At 31.7% G+C, this 18645-nt stretch overlaps 1 protein-coding gene across 1 annotated transcript in view; it reads left to right on the top strand.

Annotated features, from left to right (window-relative positions):
* LOC129216325 (myotubularin-related protein 13-like) overlaps window positions 1-18269 on the top strand; it is a 60029-nt gene extending 41760 nt beyond the window's left edge. The window contains exons 17-22 of the mRNA XM_054850536.1: window positions 542-730; window positions 2528-2650; window positions 4824-5020; window positions 17022-17185; window positions 18096-18169; window positions 18252-18269. Coding sequence (XP_054706511.1) covers window positions 542-730; window positions 2528-2650; window positions 4824-5020; window positions 17022-17185; window positions 18096-18169; window positions 18252-18269 — 765 coding nt within the window. The remainder of the gene's footprint in view (window positions 1-541; window positions 731-2527; window positions 2651-4823; window positions 5021-17021; window positions 17186-18095; window positions 18170-18251) is intronic.
* The last annotated feature ends 376 nt before the right edge of the window (window positions 18270-18645 follow it).

Below are 18645 nucleotides of genomic sequence, written 5' to 3'. Positions count from 1 at the left end.
TTAAATATGCTGCTTTACTAAGGTATAAAGGATGTATCTACGTAATTACTAATTAAATAACGAGTAACTACGCAGATACCACTTTAAAGGCTTAGTATTTGTCACTTATGTTCAAATTGTCTTAGCAAACTGCACAAAACATGCATATACTACGTTTTTCCTATAGCGTTTTTTAATACTTTGCGTTGACAAATCACAAAAAAAAAAAAAAAAAAAAAAAAAAAAAACAAGAGATTTAGGTAAACGAAATTACTAATGACCACCCTGTGACAATAACTCAATTTTGATAAAATTTGTCAATCATAGTGTACCTAACATACGAACGGAAAATGTGTTAAAATTTTTAAATTTGAAATTTCCCCAAATCCAACTGTTTTTTGAGCATTTTTACTCTCAGATCAAAAGTATTTAAAAAAAATCCTGATTTCTAGTTTTCCCGTGTAAACTACTTTGTTCACGTTTGTATTTTCTGCATTTCATTAACTGATTAAATTTTAACACACAATTTCCTTTATATTAATATTTCTTCTTAATTTTCTAGAAGTTATGCACTGGTGTTATACAGTTTGCTTATACTTGTATTCAAGAGCACCTTGTTTGGCAGAATCAGCAGTTTTGGGAGGCAGCATTTTACCAAGATGTTCAAAGAGATATACGTGCTTTATATGTTCCCCAGCGTTCACTAGTGGGGGAAAGAGAGACAACTCTTTCACCTATTAGTCCAAGAGAGGTAAATGTGCAGAAATTTATTTAAGTTTCTATTAGATAGCAAGATAAGAATTTTTGTTATGTGTGCGTAAACATTTTCCAAATGTCTTGGATGTTAGCCCAGGGTTTACCTAGTGATTTTTCTACCTGAAATTACCCATTAATTTTTCAAAAATGTGCTTTTAAAAGGTCTCTGGAGGAATTGGTTGCAGCTCGAGTGTTTCATTCTTGACTAGTCTGCCTTTTCGTTACCATTGATTCTTACATGAGAAGGAATCCATTAAAAATGATTGTTTTGTTCTAAATGAAAAAAAAAAAAAAATGACAAGGTTTGTCTAAGTTTAGAGATGATCCAAGTTTCTGCATTATGATCTTAAACTGCAGTCTGTATGACTGCTTTGGAATCAACTAAAATAACTGCCTTTGAGAAACAATTGATATTTTTCTTGAAATTCTCCAGAGCTAGAGAGATTGCAAAAATCTCTGCATCAAAATTTGACATGAATTGTCCCACTAACACATTGGCAAAGAGAATTGCTTATATCGGCCTCAGAGGTGTCCTGTATTTTTGAGCCTTCAGTGTCTCCATTTTGAGCTTTGACATTTGAACAAGAGTGTACTAATGTAAGATTTGGTTGCAAAAATTTCAAAAATAAGAGTTTAAGTCTGAAATATTAATTTTGTAATAATGAAAGTGTGCCAGTAAAAATCATTAGTTTAATATCCATTCAAAAGGTATGCTGAAAGCGGTTTCCCTATGCTTTCATAATTTTTACCTGATTCAGTACAGGGAAATTATTGTTAATTGTGTAGCTTTTTCTATCTACAGTCAAACCTCCCAATAGCGAACACTGTCAGGATCAAAGTTTTTGTCCGTTAACGGGGAGTGCCCGCTATTGGGGAGTCTGAATTTACAATGAATTTTAATTTTGTATTTTAAACCTACAAATAGTGTATAATTCTAAGTTAAATTAATGAGTAGTGCGAATATAAGTGAACTTACCCTATAAGTAAATAATCCGCCGAATCATTCGGGAAAATAAATTAGGAAAGCATTTGTAAATTGTTTCCCCTGGATGAACAAAACCAGTCAAGCACAATGGAATCAATGTCGTTGATTTTCAGCACCTTTTTTGTTTTAGATGGTAGCAAAATGTAACCCAATCGGCTACTTTTTACTTCATCTGGCAATACTGTGCTGATTTCTCATCAGCGTCTGGAGGGAAAGCAGCACCAACGCTCGTCTCTACAAATCTGGGGGGGGGGGGGGGAGATACCGTTAAGTTGCATGAGAGTATTTTTTATAATGAATTCCTCTCCCATGCAAACTGATTAAGCAAGGTACTGTGTTAAAGGAGAATTTTTTTTTTCTTTTGTTTTTTGCTGGAATTTCGTGCATGAAAATGGAAACAAAAACTTTCATAAGCTTCGACTTAAAAGGCTCCTGTTTTCGGAGAAAAAGGGGTGTTGATCTTATGGGTACTAGTTAGTTTCAGATATCATAAAGGAGTGGAAAGTACTGAGCAAAATCTTACCAAACACAGAAAAATAAAATGAAACTCGGCTGATTTACTGTCCGCTAACGGGAGTGTGCGTTTAACGAGGAGTGAAATACGTTATACGCCTATCTCAAGGGTCTGGGGATTCAGAAACTGTCCACTAACAGGGAGTGCCCGTTAAGGGAGGTTTGACTGTATATTTACATTTAGAAATATTTTATATTTGTTTTGCTAAAGGACAATGGTAATAATTTTATTTAAAAAAAAATGTTCTTTGTTACTTCATTGCCCCTAATATTTTTATGTTTGTCTTTCTTCAGAACAAGGATATCAGCATTGCCTGGAATCGAGGAGAAAACAGGAACTATAATGCTTATAGCAATGGATCTTCTAACCTGGGTAGACAACCTGAACCAAGTGCCTTGGAAATTGCTGCTGAACAAGTAAAAGATTTTTTTTTGAACTATATAAATATGTATTATAATATTTATCAATAGGATAGTGTTTTTGATATATGATTTTGATCTCCTAATAATTTTTTCAAGTGTGTGATCTAGTCATTAAAGAATATGTATTTATGTTGTGGTAAACAATGACTGATACTGCATGGTCATAATTACAGTAAAACAGTTTGAAACTATAATAACAATCGCTATTTTTTTCATTGCAAAATAATCAATACTTTGAAAAACAACAATTGGCGTTAAAACAGAGCATGTTGTACAAAAACATAAAACAGTAGTGTAGATCTCATGCAACAAGTAGCAATGTAAGCAACTTAATACAGGAGAAACAAAGTGCACTTAGGTGTAAGTGCACGAACTGAAAAAGCTTTTTTCTTTTGCCAAATAATAACTTGTTCTCCCCCAATTTGAGAGGAAGAGAAACTAGGCTTTTCCCTCTGCATTATTTTTTTCTTTTCCGTTCTTTCTTCCCTTGTCCCCCCCCCCTCCGTTTTTGGCAGGATCATGCAAATACAGAATAAATAGCCATTATATAAAACATTTTAATTCATTATTACCACTTCTTAAATCATGCATGTTCAGAGTTAAAGTTTTATGTTCTATTTTATTTAAAAGAAAACTCCTAGGTTGTTAATGAAGAAAAAAAAAAAAACAGGTTTTTACTGCAAATCTTTTTGTAACTAACAGTGTTCAGAATGATATAAAAAGTATTCTAAGTTAAAAAAAAAATGTTTTTAAAAATTTGTCAAAAAATCAATCATTTTGAGGAACTTTTTTTCACAAAAAGGTATGGGAGATCCATATACATTTCATTTCTAAAGTACATGCAAATGACCTAACATGAGTTCCGAACAATAAAAATATTTGTTAGGCTAAATCATTCGCCACCTCGGAGCAGCAGTAAGACATCTAACTCTAGGAATAGCAGTAAAATATCCTACTGTTACTTTGAGGCATTCATATTGTTGATGCTGAGATGATTACAAAAAAAGAATCATTTTGTGATTTTAAAAACATCCATTTTTATGAGATTCAATTTTAAAATGCTGTCCTTTCTATTGCTTGTTTGTATTGTGCAATTATTCCATGATTATGACCATACTGAATTTTGTAAGATGCATTTAAAAAAAAATCTTTTGAATTTTGACATCTGGAATTCAAATTATGTTTTTTGCAATTACGGGTGTTTGTATGTATGTGTCTGTGTGCAGGCATGAGTGTGTGTATGTGTATGTAGGTATGCGTGGGTGTAGGTGTTAGAGATGAGACGGGCTCAGCCCGTCCCGAGAGCCTGGGCCCGAATCGGGCTCGGGTCTTAGAACCGAAAATAGGTTTCGGACTCGGGCTCAAGCACAGATATTCAATCGCCAATCTACGTACAAATTCAAAGCAAATAAACATTTTCCTACTGTGGGAAAATGAAAGGAACATTTAAATCAGTTCAATCAATGTAAAATTTACCCTCCCCCCTCCCAAAAAATTACTTAATGCTTATTTATAGTGTTCTTTTGCGATTACTATTGCAGTATGTCATACAGTAATGTATTTGAAGTGGAGCATTTTAAGAAAATTTAGAAACTTCTGTTAATAAAGAACATTTGACCTAACATTTTTCATTAACAGAGAGATCATGTCAGACTGTAGAAGGCTCACTTTCTGACACAGGAAAGTTTCCTTCGGGCTCGGACTGGCTCGGATTTTGGTCCGAGACAATATCACTCGGGATCGGGTGGGCTTGGTTACAAATTTTCAGGCTCGGGCGGGCCCAGGCTCTCAAAAATGAGCCCGAACTAATCTCTAGTAGGTGTGTGTGTGTATAGGATATGGACGCAACCTGGAGACTGTTTTTGCTAGAGGAGCAGCATCGTGAAGCCGGTCGACGGTGGTGCTGCAAAGGGAGGCAGGGAGAAAATAAAATGATATAGGAATTCAAAAAAATCAAATGTGTGTGTGTGTGAGAACAATAAGCAATGTGATTGATCAAAAACAAATTGTCCATGGGTTGTTAAAAATGATAAATTATTACTTTCAAAAGTTTACGTCCAAATCTAAAACTATGTGTGTAACTTTTATTTTTATAGCATTTTTTACTTTATTTTCACTTTGAGTTTTTGAAATTTAGTTTCCAATTTCAAAGCAGTTTTTCTAACAGATGCGAGTATGGTCGAATTTAAGCAGAGAACAACAGAAGGAACTGATGAACAATGAAGAATCTACTGTGTATAGCCAAGCTATTCATTATGCGAATAGAATAGTTGCGTTACGTGTGCCATTGGATGTGAGTAAAAGTGCCAAAAGTACAAATGATCTTGAAAGAGAGAGTAACAGCAACAGTAATGTAACTAATAGGTAAGAATATTTCTTACCTGTTTCTTAATGAAGCAATAAAATAAAAGTACAAGTTTTCTCTCAACTTTAATGTGTTAAACATTAGCAGAGTTTATTTATTTATCTGTTTTTAAGTTTATAGGGTTGTTCTAGGGTAAATGACTAGTTATGCTAGGGTAAATGACTAGTTATGGACATCCAACCAGTAATGGGCAGGTTCAGGCCCGTGCTGGCCCACCGGGACAAATCCCGGTGCGCCCCATTTTACAGCGCTCTTTTCCTCAATGAATGTAAAATTCTATCGAAACTAGCATGAAAAAAATAGTTTTAAACAAAATATAAATGTATAGTACAAAAACTCAGCATAGCGACAAATTGAATATTGAAGCCTTGCGGCATTTAAGTTGAATATAGCCAAAGCGAAAAAAGAATCTCTTCTGTAGTGTGCCTGCATAAAAATTCTGGTTTTCCGGTCCCTATAAGATTTACAACAGTTACGATAAAAGAGCTCTCCAATCCATAAAAAAAAGGAGGGAGGGGGGAAGGTCGGCGACTTCCGAACAGTAAATTATCCTATGCCGTTCATCTCTGTTTACACCTGATGACCATTCCTCCTTTCGGGACAGTGAAGTAAGATTTTCCCCTGGAGTAACCAGATGGTTTCAATTTAAATGTTCTTTAAGAGTTGATATAATACCCTGATATGAAGCACTGTAATAAGTCAAGGAGGGGAAAAAAGCAATGGTCACTCGGTTTTAAGCGTTTTCTATGTAGCAGTGAATTAGCTAATGTAATGCCGCCTTCAGACATTGCCACGCCCTGGTGCCACTGGTCGACCAGACCGAAGAGGGGAACACAATATTTTACTTACGGTCATTATCCCCCATTTCGTCAATTTTTTTTAATGTAATTTGCTAATATTAATATCTTTCTCTCTTATTTATTTTATTTTTATTTTATTTTTTATTTTTTATTTTTTGCATGTTTTAAATTGTATATCTGTTACAGTATAGTTTAGCTTTAATTGGCATTCCAGATTTGAAGTCTCAGTGTTTAAAACGTTATTTTTCAAATACATTTTCAATTTGCGGTCACATTAGTTTGTGATTACATTGTATATTATCATTATCATGCCTATGAAATACTCAGTCATCAGTACTGTCTTCCTAAGAATTAATAAAATTTTAGAATGAATTTGTGAAATCAGCTCGGAAATGAAACCTCAAACATAATTGCAGTTAGATACACGAACATTTCGGTTTTGTTATTAATAAAGTGTTTTGGTAGAATACAAAGTTTATTTTTGTGAAGTTTGTGAAAGTAATCTGTGTAATAACACCATTAGGGATTGCAATACCGGACCAAAAATTCAATACCAGTATTCGGTATTTTTAAAATGTGATACCGGAATACTGGTATTTGAAATTTCTCAAAATATGCTTGAAAACATATTGTTTCGTTGCCACATTTCATAATTTTGTACAAAAATTGTATTATGAAAACGTATTGTGAACAAATAGAAAATGAAGGGATAAATCTTATAATAAAAAATCAGTACTAGTAAAAGATATAATGCATCTATTGAATTGTCTCTAAGCCTGGAACTCATTTTAGTGCTGAACTTTCCTACAGTTGAAACTACTGTTTTTGAATTCACGCAAGTCGGTGGTACTGTTAACAATGCGTGCTATGCCTCCTCTAATTTAATTGCCTAAAAGTATTTTATCTTCATAAAATTTGGTGTGTTGCATGTCATTTTTTGGGCAAACCCTTTTGTGTGTGTGTTTCTTTCATATTGTGTGTATTTCTATTATGTTTTTAATTTAAAGCTAGTTGAAATTTCTTTCCTGAGAGACGATACTTTTCCAATATTAACATTTTCTCTTGAACAGGAGGGGTTATTGTTTACTTTTTATTAGTCCTTTGGTTTGAAATTTACTGTAAACTTGACTAAATTTGATCTTGTTTGTTTCTCTTATTCGTTTTAGCTTTCGTTTCAAAATTCTTTACAATTATAATTATGTAAATATCTGAAAATATCTTTGAATTCGTGGAAGATATTTATGCTTTTTCTCTATGCTAATTTTCAAGGCAATATATAATATCTAAATATTATCTTGCCAAGTATGAAGCCAAATAGCAAGACGGCACAACAAACAAATACTGTTGCCAACAAATTGCCATTTGTAATGCCAACAAGAAACAGTTTTTGTCAAAATTTAGTACAGTTGTTCCAAATATTTAAGGAAAAAGACCCATAAAGCATTCCTGCAACTGATGGTTTGAATAAATTGTTCATCGGACAAAGAGGGGGGGGGGCATTCATAAATTACACTCGAAATTAACTTTCCCAAAAGGGAAAATGAGCGATCAGGGAAATGGAAAAAATAAATACAGTAAAACCTGTAAAGTTGACCACCCTTGTAAGTTGACCACCTGTCTATGTTAACCGCTTTTGTCAGGAACGGAATTAGCACTATCTCATATAATGAAGGAAAACCTCTGTAACTTGACCACCTCTCTATCTTGACCACCTGTCTATCTTGACCACTGATGTACACCAAATATGGTCTGGAGTATTACAAAAAACCCTTTGTAAGTTGACCACTTAGTTTATTTTTTTAACTTTCTTCAGCATATTATTTTATTTTATTACTTATTTATTTATTATAATAATGATAATAATATTTTTTTTGATAGCTTTCAGAGAATGTTTTTAATGCTTTGATGACATACTAGCATTTTACTAACTAAAAAGCAGCATAAAGTTTATGCTGCTCTTTATTCTCCAAACTTGTTTTTCATTTGTTGTTCTATTTGAGATAGCTTTTCATACTCTTTTCAATGAAAATAGGTGTCAGTAGAAAAGTTCATAGTCTTTTCTTTCAGTTGTAATACGTTGTGACAACACAGGAATTCTGCTAAAAAGAGCAGGCCCGGATCTATACATTTTGGGGCCCCTGCAACAAAATATGTAGGGCCTCTCCCTAGTGGCCAGCACTGTCTATTTGAAAAGCGATAAGCCTTAGTGCTAGTTTTTTTTTCTATTTTTTCATCAATTTCTAGGGCCGTTAGCCCCTTTAAGGACACGGGGCCCTCGCACTGCGGGTACACAGATCTGTTCCTACTAATGAGTAATGAGTAAAGTTACATGTTTCTGGTGCAAGGAATCAAGAGATAGAACATTTTAATTTTTGCCCTTATGAACTGGGAGAGTTGAGCTTGTTGCTCTTTGTGCTATAAATTTTACATAAAAAGGCTTCAAAAAAAAAGTTAGCTGAACTAAGTTAGTGGAACTTGAGATTAATAAAAAGTATGAAATATTAAAAGTAATTGAAAATGGAGAAAGCCAGAGAAAATTAGCTGGCATATATGGAATTTCTAAATCAACAGTGTCTATTATAGTTAAAAACAAGGGAAAATAACAAAAGTATTTGAATAGTATTTTTAATTATTGTTTCACTTTCAATAATGTTAAACAATGAAAGTGGAGCTAAACAGAAAGAGTAAGGGGTCATTCCATAGTGACTAATGTAACATTCGCAGATGATTTTCAAACTCTTTTTACTTACACCGGGAGTAAAAATAAACGTGTTTTGGTTTAATATGTAGATTTAAAATGTACAAGGTAATTATTTTTCATTTCTACCAAGAATTTGAAGCAAAATAAGCGCTAGCAGGTGTTTTTTCACCAAAAAAAGGCATTGTGACTAACATAACATTTTTGCAACCCTGAGAAACAATGCTTATGTTACGAGGCAATTTTTTCTGAAACTTACACAGACATTTAAAATTGGCCGATATATTTGTAAGAGGTAAACAATCTATTTTCAAAATTGTTCTACAGATTTGTTACAGATGAATCTTTTTTGGCCCTAAATAGTACTTTTCCGAAAAACTGTGTGTGACTAACGTAATGTGACTAACGTAACCATCGAATAATGAATGCATATAAAAACTTTTTATAATTAATGTCTTGCTCTTATATTACTTTTACACTTTTTAGGAACCTTCTTTGTGTCGTATTATGGTTCTTTCTTTACTTTTTTTCTATATTTGTGTAAGAAATTGAATGGAAGGATTCAGTTCTTTTAACTAAATTTGAATGTGCGAAAAAAAAAATAAACAAATAAAAAAACTGCTTTTACAAACTGAATAACATCATTCTTGGGCTAATAAAATCCTAAATATCTCTCTTTTAAAAAATTAACTTTTTGCAAGTTGGTAGTTTCACTGAATTCTAGTATTCTGCTGATATACTAGTTATCGTCATAAGAAACTCCGTAGTACTATTCAGTGGCATATTATTTTTTATACTGATTCCTCGAACAAATAGTGTTGTGCATTCTTTTGAATTAAAATATAATATTGGAAAAAAAAAATATCTGAACGTTTTTGCAGAATGCATTTTATTTCCAGATATCACCGCAAATGTTTGAATTTCTAAATGATCATTTTTGCATTTTCTGAAATATATGGCAGCAGCGCTTATTGCCACTGTATCATGTAACATCTTCAAATGTTTTCCAACGAGCAGCCGTTACATCATTTTAATAATAGGTGGAGATGTATTTTCGAAAAAATAGAGACGTTCTTCTTTGTTAAGACTTGATTTCTATTATCTTAATTCTTAAGCTTGGATTCTTGCGTTGAATGCACATTCAGTAGAGTACTCATTTTGCTTTACTCACCTTTTTTCTTTTTTAATAATTCTTTAAATTTGGAAGTATCTTTATAAAGACCTTTAAAAAAGTATTTTTCTAAGTAAACAGAAGGTCTAAAATGTAATATTACTGGTATTTTTCACCCTTTATATTTTTAATCAATATAGAATGCCTACATATTCAAAATTGTTTATGAAAATGTACATTAAATTAAATAAGTTTTAAATATTAGCAGTCACTTTTAAAATGTTTCGGTAGTCACATGCAAACTGTTACGTTAGTCACAGCTGAAATGTTACGTTAGTCACACTAATTATTTTATATCTACTGATATTAAAATAAATATTTTGCACTTTTTAAGAAGATATGACACAGATGTAAGAAAATAAAAAGTGCTGTTTGGTTCAATCATCTAGTTTAGTTTTTAAGCAGAAAATAGTACATTTTCGTGACTAACGTAACGTAAATATTTTCAGTGAACTAACCAAACTAATTAAAATACTTATCTTATAATGTATGCAAAAAGAACAGTCAATTTTATTGGGCCAACATCTAATCATTTAGAATAAACATAGTTATTTTAAAAATTTGCAGAACTTTTTACATTACACAAGAAAACGTAGACGCATGTTTTTTGCACATGCTAAGCCTTTTCTACAACCTCGCACGTTTAGAGCCAGAAGAAAAACATCGAATGAAATATTTGCAATCTGTTACTGGATTTATGTACTAGAAAAGTATGCTGAATGAAATGATAGGTCACAATTAAGGCTTTGTGGTAAAAAAATTTCTGAGGTTGAGGTTGACATTTCTATGGAATGACCCTAAGGGGTGAATTCCTCAAGAAATGAATACATGGTGCAAGAAATGACAAAAAAAAAAAAAAAAAAATCATTACCCGCCCTTTATAAGTTGACCACCTGTCTAAGTTCACCGCCAAAGTACTGCATCGCGAGTGGTCAACTTACACAGGTTTCACTGTACATGGTGCATAAAATTCTTTTGTTTTAATGATATTCTATTAGTTCATACTTTTGAAGCTAAATTTTTACATCAATAGATTGATTTCAGTTCTGTATCATGGGAAAATAAATGTACATTTAAAATATAAGTAGATATTTAATAAGTTAAATTGAAAATTCTTGAATTAAAAACTGTTTTTTATTTTCAGTTAATACTGAAAATACCGGTATTTTTCTTAGCAAATACCGGTATTACAAAATTGCTCAAAATACCGGTATTCAGTATACCGGTCCCCAAAGCAGAATATTTTACGATGTTCTGCAACGTAAAATCATTTGACAAAAATTGTTCTGCAGGTACTTCAAGCATTGTATGCGAAAAAAACGTGACATTTTCCACAAATTGGGTGCCAAAAATCAAAATTGTTTCATACGGGAGGTTTTTTTCCTTTTTTTTAATCGGACTGTTGCTATTTATTTCTTCGGAAATAATATATTTCCGGAAACATCACAGCTTTCAACCAAATGACTAATTAAAGAGCACTGAATTTGGAAAATTAGTTGATCATGAAAACTAAAAAATAAAAAAAAAAATTTAACAGGGTGTCAAACCTAAACCGATTGAGATTCTTCAAAAATAGTTTATACGGCTTTCTAAAATGTATAGAAAGAGCAAAGATACAAAATTTTATAAAAATCCGAACCTAGGTGTCAAACCACATTTTTTTTTGGTTAATTTTACATGGCAATTATGATCAATAAAAATAATGTTACTAAATAAAGAAATTGATTTACTGAAATAATAAATAAAATGAGTCGAGTTTGGGTTGCATATAATAAAACACTTTAAAACTTTCTAAATAATTGAAATATTTTCTGGATGTCGAGGAATTGAAATCTCAAACAAGATACGCAATTACCGGCGATGAACGTGCTTCAATGTTGGCATGTTTCCAAAACATACGTGTGTAGCGGAAATTGCAGTGGATGAAGATTGATGAAGATTGATTGGGGAGAGTCCTATAAAGGACTTATCGAATTCAACATCGCGAGCTTTCCGCCAAATTATCGTAATTTGCAAGAATTTTAGATTTTCTTCTAATTTTAAGAAATCTGCAGAATTTCTGCAAAATTTTATCTTGAGTTGGAAGATATTTGTAGAAAATCTGCAGATTTTCTGCACCGCGGTTTCTGCAGATTTTCTACGCAGCGGTTTCTGCAGATTTTCTGCACCACGGATTATGCAGATTTTCTGCGCCGCGGATTCTACAGATTTTCTGCACCGCGGTTTCTGCAGAAATTTCACTCATATCTGTAGAATTTCTGCAAAAATTTGTTTGAGTTTTCCTCTCACATTTGAACAGAATTGTTCTGCAGCTCAGGCATCTGTTCTGCGACATGCGTTGCAAATTTAGTAGTACTATTCTGCTTTAGGGATACCGGTATTGCAATCCCTAAACACAATATTTTACCTATGGTCATTATTTTCCAGTTTGAGATCCCCTGCCGAATGCAATACAATAAAACCGCCCATAACAGACACCCCTCAAATGTGGACACCTCTCTTATGCGGACAATTTCTAATTATCTGATTATAAAACTATTTCAATGGAGTAGTTATTCATTAATACTTGATAAAATTCTAAACTAATGGGCTTATATTTTTTCTTTTTAGTTTTTTTTTTGCGTTTTATGCAGTTGGATTTTTTGTTTTTATTTAATAATTGTTTTTTATTTTAACCTTTTTAGTTAATTTTCGTTGACTTAGTTATTATGACCATAAGACGGCAAATTTCGCAATCTTGTCATTTTATTGAGAAAGTTTATATCGTGAGGACTATTAAGTAACTTGCGGTGGTCTAAACTACTCATTATTAACTTAAGTCAACAACAGCTATATAAACAGCGGGGAAAAGTTGTCAGTCAAATCTTTCTCCCAAAACTAGAAAAGCCAATCAAGAGAGTAGACGTCGTAAAACTGAAACTCATTCCCTGAATCATGACAAAAATAAATGCAAAATGTTAGAGATGAAAATCCAATTAGTTGCCCAAACGCTACCTGCATTTGTTGCATTCTGTGTATAATGCAGGTAGCGTGGGACAGGATCCCAAACTGACAATATGGTGACTGGCTGTTGATATAGTGAATTTTTATTATTGTTATATGTTTAGTGACACTCCCAAGGTTAAGACAAATCGATTGATGTAAGATTTATCAAAATCGGCCAAGGGGTTTAGCCTGTACAACGCCACATAGGAACAAACATACATACATAGACTCATAAACACATTACCCTCCTTTGCGTCGCGCACACACAGTCGGATAAAAACATTTTTTTTTTGCATTTAAGATTTTTTTAAAAAGAGCCTTACATTGCTCTTTCTTGTCAGATTGCAGTTCTATTGGTATGTGCTCATTCCTTGGCTTTTTCCCTCTATCATATCATATTGCTATATTTTTGCCATTAATTAAAAAAAAAAACTTGAAGATCCTTTCAAGCTGATGTGCCCATAACTTGTAAAATTAAGTAATTCAGTTATGGGCACATATGACCATAATTGATTTTTTTGGCCTTTCCTACTCAAAATTATTATTTAGAATTGATAATACACATAAGCTAAATTTGGCTACAGTAGAATAGTTTTAATTATTATATTTATTTTTTAGTTTTTGTTACTGTTGTTCAGACGAACCTTTCAAAAGAGATTTTTTATTTCAATTTTATTTTTATTTTATATTAATGTTGCTTGAATTGGTAAGTTAAAATTTGATTACATTGTAAGAAAATAAGTGTTTTAATATGGGTTAATACTGTTTTTCGGAATGAACTAAAAATAACTGAATTCTAATTGCATGACCATTAAGGTGGTTCAAAAATACATGTAAAAAAAAAAAAAAGTTTCACCTAGCAGGGTTTGTACGCTCCTTCAAAACTCTTCCAATACTCCTTCAGTTAGGAAATTTTTTTGAAGGGCCCTTCAAACTTCTTCATTTTGGGTTTAACTCCTTCAAAACTCCTTCTGTTTTAGTTCAAGACTACATAATCTTCTTTTATGACAATAACTAAAATATTTCAATCGACAAATTAACTTCATCACAAGGGCGATTGTATAAGGACAATTTTGATATAATTTCGTATATATATATATATATATATATATATATATATATATATATTTTTTTTTTTTGTTTCATAAAGATGTGATTTACAAATTGATATAGAAGTCATAAAAATTGAAGGTGAAAATATTATTAGTTAACTAAGACGTTTCACAAGTAAAGTAAAACATGCTTAAATGGTTCTTGGGTTTTTTTTTATGATTATTGTTTCTTCCTCTACCACACTCACAGCAGCAAAAGTCAGGTTGTGTAATTATTTAAATATTTATAAATACATATGTTGATGTACTATACTAAGTGAGTGTGTTAAAAAAAAACAGTTGTTTAGTAAATCACAGATATAATATTGTAAAAAGGGTCATCCACAAGTGATGTGCCTTGAGGGGAAGACAGGTTCATGAAATTGTGATAAGGGGAAGAGAGAAGGTGACATCACCGTTATTGTAACAATATGTTTATAAAAAATAAGACATGTGGCAAGAGGAAGAGTTAGGTGAAGTGTGACACTTTGTGACAAGGGTGAAGGAGTCAAATATGTTGAAAAAAAGTGCAACATCATTAACTGACAGCCCATTAGTACTTCTTCAAAATCTCATTTTACTCCCCCAAAACTCCTTCATTTTATTTCTGCAATTGAGTACGAACCCTGTCCTAGATACCTGGACACCCCTCAATAGTTTTAGACTTATGGATAGCAATACACTGGAAGAATTTTAGCTTTCTATTTCAACTGAAAGAGGGTGCTCAACCCCTTCTCCTCAAAGTTCATCAGTATGGGGAGGGGGCTTAAAAAATACATTGAAATGAAAAAACAATGCTACATATTATAACATACACGAGTATTATGCATATACATTGCAATAAAATAATTACTTACAAAAAAACAGCTGTGGAAATTAAATGTTTCTAAATTTGTGACATTTTCCATGCTACCGCTAATGTTAAATGGAGGATCATTGAGCACAGTCTTAAAATTTGAATAAGAAGCTAAAACTTTTACAGCATAATACTATTAGTAAGTCTAAGAAAATTAAGGGGTGTCTGAACTCTAGCTGAAAAAAAGTTTTTTTGAACTACCCTAATGACCATCACTAATTTTTAGTATGCTCATGACAAAGTAAGTTTGACTATTACTGGTCAAACCAGTGTATTCTAATTAATGTCAAAAAGAAATCTATCAGTCATAGTTGAAAACTAAGAAAAATTTCACTTGTATAAAACTAATTTCTGAGTTCTAACACCGTGAGAATTAGTTTTTTCCATGAACTAGAACTGCTACAGCTTGTTCAGCAACAATTCAAAAAAAAAAAAAGCCATGCCCATAATTAATTATTTACTCTGTGTATAAAACTGAATAGATTTCAACCAATTCCCAGAAAGTTAAGTATCAACAGAAAATCAGAAATCTCACATCAGCCCTCAGCTGAAGAAAAAGAACTGTAGTCAAAAAAATATTTTTTAGCTGCAAAATACTATATATATACTTTCACAAATTAAAAAAAAAAAAAAAATGTAGAGAAACAATTAGAAAATGAGTAATAATTTTGTTTTATTTGTATCTTTATTATACCTTTCACAGTTCTTTTACATCTTTCTACTAATATTGTATTAAGAATAATATATATATATTTTCCAGTTCAGTTAGCTATATATATATATATATATATATACTAGCAAAAATACCCGGCGTTGCCTGGGTCAGTAATAATTATGAGAAACAATAGTTACTTGCCCTTGTTTTCTGTTTTATGCGAAAGAATTTAAAACAAACCTTTTTGACGTGATTAAAAATCAAGCTTCTTCCTTATTCATTACTCTAAAATAGCAATAAGTATAAAGAACTAAATAGTATTCAATTAGAAACGAAAGCACGACATTTAAGCATATACAAATTTGAAGAATTTCCGAAATATGAAATTAAAATTTACATGTTTAAAAAGATTTATCTGTTAGTACTATTTTTTTTTAATCTAAAACCTTCTCAGTATGGCTATTGATGTACGAACTGTTTTAAAAAATGTAGCAGCCCGTGTTCCCCTTACAGTTGCTTTAGTTATTTTGGGAAATTTCAATTTTTGTGAACACTTGGTGCGGTTTAAAATCTTACCAAATTTGCGAGAATCATTTTGGGACACTTTCGATAATACTCCCCCTCCTTACTAATTTTTATTATAGAAATATTGCTGCCAGATGCTGGGATACTTTTGGTCAAAAAAAAAAAAGGCGCCAAACGGTTTCATCCGAAATGTTTCCAAAATAAGTAGTAAAATTTGGCGATTGTTTGAAATCGTGCAAAAAGAAAAATTAATGGAAGTTTTTGTGCGGTTTATGGATTTGCCTAATTTAGTTGTTGAATTATTTTACACAGTATATATATTTTTTTTAAGTATCTTTGATTGGCGATATTTTGTTTATGTGGTGAAAGCTGAGAAACATTATTACGTAGTCTTTGGGCTCAAAAACAGTGACAGTGGAAAAAACTGCCAAATGCATCAGCAACTGAAATCTTTCTGAAAAAATTCTGGCCAGCAAGTGTCCAATCAGCATAAATAATAATAATAAACGATTAATTACATAAGTTCCGTTTAAAAGTAAAATGATCAGCCAAATCCATTTATTTTTAGCCAATCTTGTGGAAAAACGTTGCTTTAAGATTTGACTTGAGAAAAGCCTCAAAAAGTCAGACGAAACGCAAAAATATTCAACAATACAACAATTCTTGGGAGTTGAGATGACACACTAAATAATGACTTGGGTTGATGAAAGCCTTCGAACAGGGAACAAAAAAGCTCATAACTCGTTTTTTATACAACTTAGAAACTTCGAACACATGCTATCTTCAGCAGAAAAATTGGCGCTTTCGATGGACATATAATGTTAATATGTGCACGTTTTTTTCCACCCCCATATTGGGGCATTTCTGCGAAAATTGGGACTAAAATTGGAATAAAAAGGGAACCATCAATCGGATTTTTTTCGAACTGGTCTATAAACCTTCCCAGTACCGCACTGAACAAACGGTGAAAGTTTCAGCCAAATCTACTGGGTAGTTTCTGAGATCTTAGGGAACAAATTTACCAAACTCCATTTTTATATATATATATATATATATATAGCAAAATTTGAGCCAAATTTGAAATAAAAAGAATAAAAGGTTTTTGATTTTTTTTTGAAATGATTGATATTAAATTAGTTGAATCCCTTAATTTGCAGTTCTATAATATTTAAATTTTGATGTACCTGACCATACAAAAGAAATGTGTATATATTTTTAGCGTGGCTGAAACTGATAGTGCCGATGCTGAAAGTGGATTTGAGGAAGACAATTCTGAAGTAGGGGCAAATGTAATAAAATTTGTATCCAGATTTGTTGACAAAGTTTGCACTGATAGTGGTGTCACTGAGACTCATATAAAAGCTCTTCATCAAATGATTCCTGGTTAGTGACAAAACTTTTTAAAAAATATTTTATTTTTATTGTTGTAAAAATATTTTGATTTTTTTTTTCTAATGTTAATATATATATATATTTTAGTCTTTAAAAATAAATACATCATTGGCTCTTTAATCAATTCCTGATTCTGAAACTTTATACCATGCTAAGATGATGATACAAACATTATTTTGAATGTATATGTCTTGACTTTTTTTCCCCTCTCCCTCTTTCAAATGCTCTTTCCCTAAAACATTAAAAAGAAAAGATTGAAAAAAATAAATAAATAAATAAATAAATAAATAATAGAAACAATTTAAAGTATGTAAGTAGTTTAATGTCTCAAAAAAAAAAAAAAAAAAAAAAAATTGTTAACATCAAGATAAGTCAAATATAAATAAATTATTTCAAAGAGTAGTTTTTCTTAAGTTGAAAATAAAGTTTATGATGAGCTGAGGAGAGGTATCTATACCCCCTCCCTTAGCTTGCTCCCCAAGTTTTTCTGAAGAAATTATCATATTCAGTGAAAGATCATCACCATGACATCTCAATCCCATTATCCATTTTTAGATGTAAATTCTTAATTAATTTTGAACTAACTATAAAATCTATCTTAAACTCTTTAAAAAAAAAGTTTTTTTTTTTTTTTTTTAAATAAATATTGATCAAATACATTTATTTTGAGCAAATTTTGTCAGAAAAAACTTTTAGAATGGAATCAATGTTGCATTTTTAAAAATTAGGTTCACTTGTTTCTAGACAAACCTCTTGTTGGCGTTGATTGATATTGTAAGTGTTAATAAAATTTCAGCTTAATCCATTGTAAGTGTAAAAGCTTTGTGTTGTGCTTTTTCTTATGTTTTGAATATTTAAGTTTATACTAGAAATATCCAAAAACCTCATTTTGATGCTATAGGTGTTGTTGCTATGCAGATGGAAACTTTGGAAGCTGTTCATAAGGAGAGTAAGCGTCTCCCACCTATTACTAAGGTATGTTCAGCTATTAGTGGGGTAGTTTTGATTCATAGCTAAGAACTAAACTATTTCTATCTATTATTCATGTGTTCCTTAGTTTAACTATGTTGTTTAACCAGGGTTTAATTTCTAGCAAGATAAGTGAAGGAGCTCTATAGTCTTCAGAATTTACATTCACACTATTCTGAATTCTATATACAGTAGTACTCCCTTTAAGGGACACCTCTAATTAAGGGACACTTTTTCTGGTCCCAGTCCCTTTGAATAGGGACCTCCAAGGGTTTACCTCTGGTTAAGGGATACTCTATCTAAGGAACAGTCACATAGAAAAATTGCAGTAATTTATGTATAAATGCATACAAATTGAAACTATTAACTGGTAGAAGTTTGTTTTGACATTAACATAGTTAGTAGCAAATATGTTTATTAAAATTCTTGCTGAGATTTATATTCATAGGTTTCCCTTTCGACAATTTATTCATATGGGTTCA

The sequence above is a fragment of the Uloborus diversus genome, chromosome 2 (genome assembly GCF_026930045.1).
Source record: "Uloborus diversus isolate 005 chromosome 2, Udiv.v.3.1, whole genome shotgun sequence".
Taxonomy (NCBI): Eukaryota; Metazoa; Arthropoda; class Arachnida; order Araneae; family Uloboridae; genus Uloborus; species Uloborus diversus.
This window is presented reverse-complemented; position numbering and strand designations above follow the sequence as displayed.